At 30.9% G+C, this 12849-nt stretch overlaps 1 protein-coding gene across 1 annotated transcript in view; it reads left to right on the top strand.

The window, feature by feature from the left end:
• The window catches only part of LOC141523742 (cysteine-rich secretory protein 3-like), a 54334-nt gene that overhangs the window by 29580 nt on the left and 11905 nt on the right, over positions 1–12849 (top strand). The window contains exons 5-6 of the mRNA XM_074237171.1: positions 5625–5767; positions 12038–12132. Of these exons, the coding sequence (XP_074093272.1) occupies positions 5625–5767; positions 12038–12132 (238 nt within the window). The remainder of the gene's footprint in view (positions 1–5624; positions 5768–12037; positions 12133–12849) is intronic.

Below are 12849 nucleotides of genomic sequence, written 5' to 3'. Positions count from 1 at the left end.
TTATGTTTACTTTTGTCCTATGATCAGTTCAGAAAAGAGTAAGACACAAGTTTCAGTCATTCTGCTCACCCCCTCCTCTTTGTACATGAGGCTACTCACACATCCAGATTATGTGAGATATACTTCTCTTTTTTGTCTTTCTTTGTCCTGATATATATTCCCCTTCTTTTCTCTTCCCTTCCCTTTTCTTTCCAGTTGTGTTTTAACACTAGTATGCTCAGCACCAATTTCTTTAGTGTTCACAAATCTCTTTATACTGAACTGAGCTACTGAAGTGAAATGATTCACTCTGAGATTTTTTTTCCTTAGATTTCCTCATTGTTTTCATCCTTCTCAGCTCCCAAACAGGATTTGCATTTTCTAGATCTCTTTGGAGAATTTTTTCATTTTTCTTCAACTTAGTCATCTTGACTTTGCCTCTCTGTGTTTCAATATTTGCTCAATAGATAATCCATTCAAAATATGGGAGGAATTCATTTAGGTGTTTTAATAGCTAAAAGCGACAATACAGTTGGGCTTTTCATCTGTACGGTCTTGTTTCTACTAAATATACTACTTTTCGTCATGCATATTGTAACTGACATTTCATACCATTTCTTGAACCCAAATCTTCACTGAGGTCTTCATGAAAATTTCCTTTTTTGGTTAACCATACTTTTTCTTAGTATCATTTGGTAATCAAAATATTTTCCCCATTTAATAAGAAAGATCATATCCAAGCAAGGAGATAGTCTCAAGTGTCTTAGCTAAATACTACTCTACTGTTTTCAAAGATTTCTATTTTCCTCTTAGGAAAATATATACAAGTTAATATACATGGTTTAGGAATGAATATGCCCTGAAATTTTAGAAAATGAGCATAGATTTATTGAAAACAGGGTTTAATACACAGTGGAAAGGTTTATTTGTTTAGTTGTTCACAATTTTTAATTTAATAATTTTGTCTTAAATAGAGGCAGTATGGGACCTCAGAGCCAGAAAGACCTGGGTTTATATCTTACCTCCAAAACATACAGACCATATTGTTTAACACAGATATACTTAATCTCTCACTGCTCCAAATAAACAGTAAAGAAACTACAATTTGCTATGAAGGTGCTGTTATCAATTGCTATTCCTATGTGGCAAAGAAATCACAATCTAATTCCTACCCCTATCTTTTTAAAATGCTAATTAACCAACACACAACTTTTTATGCCTAGCACTGTTCTAGGTACTATGGGAAATATATAAAAGTAAATCACATAATTCTTAGCCTTAAAGAACTGATGGTCAATATGTGAAGATAGAAAAATTATTCGCAAACAGCATCTATTCTGAAATTATACAAGTAATGAAAAAAGTAGTTTAAAAATAAATGAACTGGGGCAGCTAGGTGGCTCAGTGGATAAAGCACCGACCCTGGAGTCAGGTGTACCTGGGTTCAAATACGGCCTCAGACACTTGATAATTACCTAGCTGTGTGACCTTGGGCAAGCCACTTAACCCCATTTGCCTTGCAAAAACCTAAAAAAATAAAAAATAAAAAAATAAATGAACTGATCTGTTGACTTTGAAGAAAGACATGTCTGACTCCACCATTATTCTTCATTATTAAATTTAAAGTTCCCAAAGAATAATGACTTAACACTGAATAACATATACTTACTACAATACAAAAATTAAAAGAATAACATGGATCATTTAATTTCATTGATATCAATAGCACTCATTTTAACCTCTATATCTTAACTCATCATGTCTTATGATTAGTTGCTAAAATGTTTAATATAAATTGTACATTTTTTGTTTTTTCCTTACCTAAGTGTTGAAAATTTTCTTGGTGATTTATAGCATATATATATATATATATATATGTACATATATATATATATATATATATATATATATATATGCTGGCACTTATATCTAACTTGCATGCCTCATTAGCATTGTGCTAATTAATAGCAAAATGAATGAAAAGACAAAAAGAATTATATAAGAAAATCAACTAACTAGTAACAAACTTTTAAAGTGAATTTAGGAGCAGACTCAATTTCCAATTTGTCCAAACCATGGTCATCATGCTCAAGAATTTCAACATTCAGAGGGTTTAGTTGAGAAAAAAATGCTCTAGGGAAACTGCAGTCCAGCTGCAGGACAGATTTAAGTTGTCTTGACTAAACCTTGGAAAGCTAAAAGACAGAGGAGAGAAGAGAAAGCATTCTAGGTATTAGAGATAGGCAATATAAAGGTAGGAAGTCAATAAATGATGAATAGTGAGAAAGGAAAAAAGCAGTCAGTGGATCAAGAGCATAGAGTATATCCAGAGGAGTAAAGTATAAGAAGATTATACAATGTACAACTTTTCTGTTTCGTGAGGATAAGCCCAGCTAAGATCAGAAAAGGTCTTAACCAGAGAGACTGAAGGATGGATTGTTTTTCCTTTTTAGCCACAGGATTATCTCATCAATCATTAAGGTGGGGAAGAATTGTAAATTGGGCTGGTGGAAATAATATTCTCTACTACAAAGTTGCAGATTTTTTAAGTTGAAGTTAATTCTCACTTCCCTAATCTCTTCATCCCCAAGAATCTCTGTCTTCACCTCAATTCAGTCACGTATAACTATAACCACACTTTAGATGCCAGCATGTCTTATTCTACTGCCAACAACTAGAACTTTCAAGTAGTATTCACAGATCTCAACCTTTCATTTGTCCATCTCTTTGACATTATCCTTCATAGCAAATCTTCTGTTGACTTCATTATTTCTAGCTAAGGCTGTCATTCATCTTTATCCATTACGTCCATAACTTTAATGCTATATTAGCTGTTCTTATTATTCACATCTTAGATTCAAATGATTATGAAGTCTATTGCTTTGAACTCCCACACCATCACATTCATTTATCCATCCTCTTAACTCTGAAAGGCACAATCTCAATTATGGGATTTCTCTGCTATCTAGTGAATTGCCTCAATAGTCTAATAACACTTGTGCCTTTTAGATTCTCTCTCAAATTTTTTCAATGCCTTTAATTTGCTACCTGGGTAACTCTTCATATGCATGCATATGGTCAAGCCACTCTTCTGCTTCAAAATCTTCAGTGTCACAAACAATCATTGAACAGAATTTATGGAGTGTTCACTATGGGCAAGGTGCTCTGTGAGCTAGAGGGATATTCAGTATTGTTCTAAAGGATCTTATAATCAAATAAATAACACAATGTATACAAAATAATATAAGAACATTAAAAGAGAGGCAATGAAGTGTAACAGAGAGAACATTGGATTTGGAATCATAGAACTGACAAATTATATCACTTTTATATCTACTTTTTAGCTGTTACCTTAGTAAATCAGTAAATCTTTTGGAATTTTTACTTGTCACAATTTTTACATATCAATAAACTTACTCAGCACTAATACATCATGCTTTGTTCAATCAATCTTCAGTTGCCTGATACTGACTTGATTTATAATTTTTTCCTACAAAAATGTGAATATAAATTGGGAAATACATGGGTCCTTTTCTTATCTCTTTGATTTCCTTAAGTTACAATAGTACTTTAGATTAGAAATATGTATAGTTTCAGTGACCTCTTAGATGAAGATACACATTGCTTTCCAGAGAGGTTGAACTGTCTTCATCATGATGAAGAGTGCAATAGTATGTGTTTCTTTTCATAACCCTGTTGGCAATTGTAATTTTCATGTTGATTTTTCTTTATTATAACAATTTGATGAGTGGGGATCCGAATATCATTTATAAAATGCATTGATTTTCTTAAACAATTAGGGCATTTTCTCTATAGTTTTTGGAGTCTTATTTCTTATTTCCTTCAAAAGTTCGCATCCTTTGAACAATTATCAATTGGAGGAAAACTTGTTGCTTTATATTTATATCACACCCTAATAAATCTTGAATATCAGAATTTTATCTAAAACATTTACTGCAAATTGCTTTCTCTGCTGCAAATTTTAAGGGGTGGGGATGTGAAGTGCAATGACCTATACCTCTTCTAATTTTAACAGCATTTATTTTGTTTGTGGAAAAAAAAAAGTTCACTGTTTTGCAAGAAGAATGAACCCTTTAAATTTCTGGTATTTTCTACCAATGTTTGGTCAACCATTTTTTCCTTATCAATAATTATGAGAAGTATCTTATACACTTCTTCACTAATAAGTTTTATGATATTATCTTTTATATTGCCATATGTCCACTTGGTAGCAATTTTTTGTTTATTGCATATTATAATTGTCCAAACTGAATTTCTGTTTTCCTATTGTCCCATGAATTTTTATCTAATAAGGAGGCTTTAATCTGATGTTTGGTAGCCTGCAATCATATTATTTTACTTCTGGATTTAATCTCTTTGAATTTAAAGATATTTGTGAAGAAAATGTTAATGACAATCATAATCCTATATAGACAGGTTTATTCATTCATTGCTACATAATATGAATTTTTCTTATTCATTTTCATTTCAAGTTCTAATGAATTTAAAAGAGTTTGATCATTTTTCATTTTAATTACTGATTACATCAATTCTCTCATTAACTACTAGCCCTAAAAATCAAGCTCAAATTATTTTAATTACATTATTAATATAAGTATTAACTATTTAATAAATTAGAGAAATGTTTTTCTCAAAAATTTTGTTCACCTCTTATGTCACTCTGTTAATTTTGTAATTTCACATTCTCTTTCTTCATGGCTATAGAGCTAAAGAAAGATAGCTTTATAAATTATATGTTTATGTGTATCTATCTATATTTAGTATAAAATCTATATTTTAAAATATCTAGATCTTAGGACAGATGTGAACATAAATAACATAGATGTTAATTAATCAATTAACATTTATTAAATGTCTACTATGTGCCAGAAATTGTGCTAAATTCTGGTGATACCAAAAAAAGGAGAAAAAGACAATCCTGTCCTTAAAATATGATGACAATGAAAATGTGGGAACAAATCAAGCTTTATAAAGCATAAAAAGAAAATAATTAATAGAGGGATGTCAGTGGTTAAAGACAGGTTGAGGAAAGATTCCTATAGAAAAATGGCATTTTATTTGGGAAGTGAGAGAATTTGTCTTGTAAAAATTAATATATACTATACAAGCAAAATATGCATCTATCATATATAGCATATATACACACACACACACACACACACACACACACACACACACACACACATATATGGAGAGACAGAGAGAGAGAGGAAAGAGCAAGAGACTATATCAAAGATACTCCAACATCCAATCTCTTAGGCTTAAACACACATTAATGATATTGACTTTATATTTGGTAGTATATTTAAAAATATTTATAAAATAATGACTTTGAAAATCACAATGCTGTTCTCTTCTACGCAAAATTATAATTGTAGTTTTCTGACAACAAAATCCAACTTTTCAGTTTTCTTAAGATACAAATCCTATTTCTCTCTATTGTTTTATATATTATTACAACTTTAAAAGAAATCATCTCTCCAGAATAAGAATTTAAATTTCAGGCTCTCAGGATTTTATTGCCTCAAAATTATAGGGCAAGAGCTCATATTTGTGGAAGACAATATTCAAACTATAGCTACAAATTTGATCCTCCCATCACGAATGGTTCATTTTCTTCTCAGATGGCACATGTGGTGAAAATCTCTTCATGTCATCTGCACCCTTCAGTTGGTCAAAAGCGATCCAATTTTGGTATGATGAGGTCAACCATTTTGAATTTGGAAAAGGATCAACGACAAAAGAAGCAGTTGGACATTATACTCAGGTAAGGAACAGAAATAATTTGAAAGATTTATTTTCTTCAGCAGACTTCAATAATACAGTAAAAGGAATGCTAAACTTGAGACTTAAGTGTGAGTCTTTGCTCTACCATTTATTACTTATTTAACCTTAGATGATTCAATTAAGCTATCTGGGCCTTAATTTCCTCATCAGCAAAAATTATATTGAACAAGATTAGTTTTAAGATCATTTCCAAACATAGATTTGTTAATCAAATAGGTTCACTGATTCTTTTTTTTATTTTATGTGTCATTTTTAAAATATCACATTGCTAGGGGTGGCTAGGTGGCATAGTGGATAGAACACTGGCCCTGGAGTTCAAATTTGCCTCAGACACTTAATAAATTACCTATCTGTGTGGCCTTGGGCAAGCCACTTAATTCCATTGCCTTGCAAAAATCTTTTAAAAATATCACATTTGTTCTTCATAATGAGAATAATGTATACCTTTTACATTTTTATGTCTTATTAACTTAAGGTTTTCTAATCTCAATTTAAAATGTAGGATCTGATGATGTTGCCACCCTTTTTTATTTAGTATATTTATTATTTATCACATGAAATTAATCCATTTATAAAAATCAAGGGTCTTCCTTCTTTGAAGAGGTATTAGGCTTTGGGTATGGGAAAATTTCATATACTACCATTTTCACTTGTCATAGCAGGTTTTGACATCTATTTTATGTATATATTTTATACTATATTTTATTATATACATTCATTATTGAGCAGGAGAATCCTTAATCAATTGACTAAATTATACAAAATAATGGACAGATAATGAAATGTTAAAGTATCAAATGAAATTTAAGACAGATTTACCTTTTTAAAACTTTTTACAAGTGGGAAGATTTTGATAAAAGTTAAAGGAATCAGAATTGACCAATTTCAGAACCCAAACCAACAATTTTCCTAATGGCCCCTTAAAAATGGAGTTTAAAAAGAATGGAGTTAAAATGGCAAAGTGAAATCAGAATATTGCCAATTCTCCCAAAATATCCTTTCCAAAGAAATACCTTACAAATGATGGGGAAGAATATGATTTTTTCTTTCTTATTTTTGTTTTGAATTTTACAATTTTACCCTCAATCTTGCTTCCCTCCCCCAAACCCCCACAAAAGGCATTCTGATAGTCTTCACATTGCTTATACACTGATCAAAATTGAATGTGTTGAGAGAGAAAACATATCCTTAAGGAAAAAATAAAATATAATAGTAAAATTGCATAATAAGATATATTTTATAAAAATTTAAAGGTAATAGTCTTTAGTCTTTGTTCAAACCCCACAATTCCCACTTTGGATACAGAAGGTATTCTCCATTGCAGATACCCCCAAATTGTCCCTGATTGTTGCACTTATGAAATGAGCAAATCCATCAACATTGATCATCAACCCCATGATACTTTAACATTTCATCAACCCCATACTAACTTCCAATTTTCCCAACAGTTTTTATCAGAGAGATTTTATCTCAGAATATGGACTCTTTGGATTCATCAAACAGCAGATTACTGTAATCATTTCCTGCTATTGCACTTAGTCTATTCCACTGATCCACCACTCTATTTCTTAGCCAATACCAAACAGTTTTGATGACTGATGCTTTATAATACAATTTTAGATTGGGTAGGGTTAGACTGCCTTCTTTTGCACTTTTTTCCCCATTAAATCCATGGAATTCTTGACTTTTTAATTCTCTATATGAATTTACTTACTATGTTTTCTAACTCAGATTACTTTTTGGAATTTTTATTGGTAGAGCATTAAATAAGTAGTCTAATTTATGTAGAATTGTCATTTTTATTATATTTTATTATATTTATTATATTTTCTTATATTGGCTTGGCCTGTCCATGAACTTGAAATTTGTTAAATTTGATTTTAGTTGTGTGAGAAGTGTTTTGTGGTTGTTTTCCTATAGTTTCTGAGATTGCCTTTGCAGGTAGACTCCCAAGTAGTTTATATTGTCTAAAGTTACTTTGAATGGGATTTATCTTTCAAGCTCTCACTGCTGTATCTTTCTAGTAATAAATATAGAAATGTTGAGGATTTATGAGAGTTTATTTTATATCCTGAGACTTTGCTAAAGTTGCTAATTGCTTCCAGTAGTTTTTAAGATGATTTTTTAGGATTCTCTAGGTATACCATTATCTTTAATGCATAGAGTGAGTTTTGTTTCTTCCTTCCCAATTCTAATTCCTTCGATTACTTTTTCTTCTTCTTATTGCTGAAGCTAACATTTCTAACACAATATTGAGTGGTGATAATGGACATCTTTGTTTCACCCCTGATCTTATTGGAATGCCTCTACCTTATCCCTATTGCAAATAATTCTTGTTGATGATTTAAGATAGATACTGCTTATCATTCTAAGGAACAATCCATTTGTTCCTACACTCTCTAGTGTTTTTAGTAGGAATGGGTGCTATACTTTTTCAAGTGCTTTTTCAGTATCTATTGATCAGCATCATATGATTTCTGATAGTTTAATTAACTATATTACTAATAAACCTAACAATTTTTCTAATACTTGAATCAACACTGCATTCCTGGGTTAAATCTTGCTTGGTCATAGTGTTTTATCCTAGTGATAACTTGCTATAATAACTTTGCTAAGATTTTATTCAAAATTTTTGCATCCATATTCATTAGGGAAACAAGTCTTTCTCTGTTTTGACTCTTCCTGGTTTGAGTATGAGTACCATATTGGTGTCATAGGAATAAAACCAATTTTTAAGGACACAGTGAAAAATTATTCAAATTTGAGGAAGCTTAAGAAGACAGAAAGAGGAAAGAGCTGCCTAGGAGTACAGTGTGAAACAGAAGCAGCTCTGATGGTAGTGGCAACATAGGTGTAATGACAATGCCATCAGAAACAAGCACACCTAAACCCTGGATAAGAAGGCTACTAAACACTTGGTCAGATACATATCCCAAGGAAACTAGACAAGATAAACTCAGGAACTATTTGAACACAATTACAAAATACTTTTCACACAAATAAAGTCAGATCTAAACAAATGTAAAAATACCATTTCTTTGGGGCTCAGCCAAGCCAATATAATATTAGATAATTTCACTTATTAATTTACTTATTTAGTTCCCTACAAATCAAAATACCAAAAAACTTACTTGACAGGGATAGAAAAAAATAAGAACAAAATTCATTTGAAAGAACAAAAGGTTAAGAATATAGAGATTTATTAAAAAATGAAAAAGGTGACCCATCAATATTAGATTTCAAACTATATTATAAAGCAGTAATTACCAAAAACTATCTGGTACTGGCTAAGAAATAAAGTAGTGAATCAGTGGAGCAGATTAGATACACAAGACAGTACCAAATGACCATAGTACCCTAATGTTTGCTAAACCCAAAGATTCCAGGTTTCAGGATAAGATCTCATTACTTTAGAAAACCTATGAATGATTTGAGTCTTCTCAGTGACAAAATGATTTAAGACAAGTATAAAAGACTCACAAAAGAAAATGCTATCCATATGCAGAGAACTAATGAACTCTGAATTTAGATTAAAGCATATCTTTTCAATTTCTTAATTCTTTCTTTTGATTATTATTTTCTTTTGATCTGTTTATTCTTCCACAACTGAGATATATGGATATTTATTTTCTGTGATAACACATGTATATTCTGTATCAAACTGCTTTGCATTTTCAGAAGAGTGGAGTAGAGGAAGAGGGATGAAAATTTGGATCTCAAAGTCTTGTAAAAATGAATGCTAAAATTTTCTTTATATGTAATTGTGGAAAAATACTATTAAAAAAAAGAAAAACTGAAATATATAATGGAAAAAGAAGAGAACTGAGGTCAGAATCTTGAGGTATACCTGTAGTTAGGGAGTAAGATATAGATGATGAGTCTGTAATTGAAAGTGAGAAAAAAATATAACTGAAGGAAATAAAAGTCAGAAATGTCAATTTGCTTGATCATATATATTTCCTGCTTAAAGTCATTCCTCATATGTGTATATGGCCTTTTTCTGTGTACATGATATATACTTGTGAAGTATATCCCAAGTATATGGGCTAATGTTTTTAACTCATAACCTTGGTTCTTTTGAAATTTCTCAAGAAATGAATTTGTTTTGTACTAATTGTGCTTGCTGTCTGATAATGAAAGGTAATTAAATCCATGGAGGTTCATAAGCTTTATTTTTAGGAAGATAGAATCAGAGAATAACTTAAGCCTGAAATAAGTTACTCTTTTGGGTCCAATTTCTAATTGCATGTTGAAAGGGTAGTTCCTCAAGAGGATCCTATTTCATAGTAAAGCCTCAACCAAGGTATTTATATCCTATGCTTACAAAGGAATATATTTGCACAAAAAATGTCTAGGATCTCCATCTGTGAAAATTTTTCAGAGATCAACTATAGAGATATGAGATTTGTTTTTTGTTTTTATTTCCTTTTTCAGTTTATATATAGAAATTATATCTATATATACATATATATATATGATTTAATCAAGTTTTCTCTCCAAATCTTAACAGTTACTTTGAAATAAGTTTTACATCATTGATTGTACTGATAATTGTAGTATTATTTTGTCCATTTAAATATGGAAGATTATATGTGTAGTATGAATATTTTCTCCATGGAATTCTAGCACCTCTTTGAAACTATACAAAGATTGATTTCTTTTTCACCTAATCTAATAGTCCTCGAGAAAGGTTACTTTGAACCTCCTTTTTAAATGACCTAAAATTTCAGGTATCTACAAGACTGTTTGAATATTTTAGGGTTTGAATGGACCCAGAGGAATTTCCAGATTTCTTCACCTACAGGTGAGGGATTCATATTTAGTCAATCCCAGAAGTCCTCCCTCCTTGAATATTTCTTTTTTGGTCAAAATTTAACTCTTATCATTGAAACTAAATTTTCTTTTCCTCTTTTTTATATTTTCTTTGGACAGCAGAAAGAATTTGTAAGTATTTTGCAAGATAATTGCAAAATGAATTTTCTAAAATGGTATTTGTTGAATTATTAAATAAAATGTTTAGGATGTTTACTTAAAATTAATCTAGTAATTAAGTCTTAGGATTGAGATCCAATGGAATTCTTCTATACAGCAACATTCTATCAAAATAGTTACTTTCGAAAGTATTAAATAGAAAGGGAAATGGTCCAATGGGGAAATCATTTGACAACAAACTTCTCTGATGAGAATTTGTCATACAAAATAGATAAATTTCAACAGAAAACATATATGCCTGGAATGAACTGATTTTGCCCTTTCTTTTCTTTTCTCCTGTAATTAATAATACTATTTATTATGTGTAATGGGTTTTTGTAAAGAGAAAGAGAAGGATACTTGGTAAATACAAAAGTGACATATGAAAAGAAAAGCAATTAATTTTTTAAATAAATGCAACTGCTCCTCTCCATCTCTATATTCACCAAGGCATGGAGGCTAGATTTGAAAGATGTTCCACAAGGTACTGGAAATTAGATTAAATATGGGTGGAATTTTCAAACATCAGATGATGAAGAAGCCATGTCAATTGTTAGAAACCTAATCTGCTGGAACAAGCTAAATTTTCTGGATGGAGTGCTTGGAACTTAAAAGAAAATTTGCTTAAAAAAGAGAAAAGAAAACATTGATCCTAACTACAATAAAAACCATTTGATATTCTATGCCCTTTGAAGGTGAAAAGGGAAAGATTCAATATATTCTATAGAGCTATCACCTGTAGCAGTCTTGAATTTTCATGAAAGAAAGATAATCTTTTGAATGTCCTTGAACTGTGTCATATAGAATTTGGTAAATGGCAATATGATTTTAGTGCAAAAGTGTCAGACATCTGCAATGTAGATCCCCATTGCAGCTGTGACACAAAAATCTTAAACACAGTCCTTCAAGTCAATGGCAAGAAGCAAAAGCTCTCCTGGTGGCAAAGATTTATGATTCAGACTGTATAACAATGGCCCCTGTTATCTGGAAACCATCTACTTTGTTTAGAGACAACCACCAGAAAGAAGGATGATCTCCAATTGTTGGTATTTTGTTTTGTTTTTCCCCTGACACAGATGAAACAATCTATAAATGTAAGGAAGAGTGGTTATTTATATCATAAGAAATCATTGCCCCCATTCCATCCCACATCTTCCTGATAAAAAGAAATAAAAAAGGAAAAAAATATGAATTCTTACAACAATAAAAGCCTTGTTTTAGCATAGCAGAGTTCATACTTTAAAATATATTCTCATGGAATTTGCCTTTTACTTTCTAGGTGGTAAGTTATAATTCTTATGGAATTGGATGTGGTTTTGCCAATTGTTCTGGAAGCTATTATAATTACTTCTATGTCTGCCATTACTGTCCTGGGTAAGTAAAAAAATGAAATTTGTAGAAAAGAATAACATTAATAACAATATTTGAAATTCTTGAATCCATTCAAAAAACTATAATGTTGTAATAAATAAAAGGAAAATACATATGGTCACAGAAAAAATAACAAAGTGTTCCAATTTAGCTATTTTAATTGGTAACTTTTTAACATATCAGTGAAAAATGATATATATTAGAGAGACCTATGAGTTCTGAGTAAGAAGAAAAGAGTGCTTTGATTCCTTTTCTAGCTATTTAGACTATCATGGGAAAATCACATCACCTCTCAGCATCTCCGTTTCTGTATCTATTAAATGGGTCTAGTAACAATGTCATCATTTACCTCCCTGGGTTGATGAAAGTACCTTGCTAACCACAAAATAGAAACAAATATTTATAATCAGTAAATTATTATTAAATGCCTGCTATGTGGCAGATGCGGTGTTAAGGAATACTACATATTGAATTTATCAGTTCACTAACTGGGTTAAACAGCATTTTTCATTATGTGTCCTTTAGAATTTTGATGAGTCATCATTGTGTTGCTAAATCAATCAACCAATCAATCAATCACCATATATTAAATATGTAATTTATATCATGCAATGTGCTAAACAGGCAAAAGATAGTCACTTGAATTGAGAGATTGAGGAAGATCTCCCTTAGCAAGAAGGGAGATGAGGCAAAGGAGAGGTTCTCCCTCCTCCATTTCAA

This window comes from Macrotis lagotis, chromosome 5 (genome assembly GCF_037893015.1).
Source record: "Macrotis lagotis isolate mMagLag1 chromosome 5, bilby.v1.9.chrom.fasta, whole genome shotgun sequence".
Taxonomy (NCBI): Eukaryota; Metazoa; Chordata; class Mammalia; order Peramelemorphia; family Peramelidae; genus Macrotis; species Macrotis lagotis.
The sequence above is the reverse complement of the archived record's forward strand: the minus strand, read 5'-3'. Positions and strand labels throughout refer to the sequence as shown.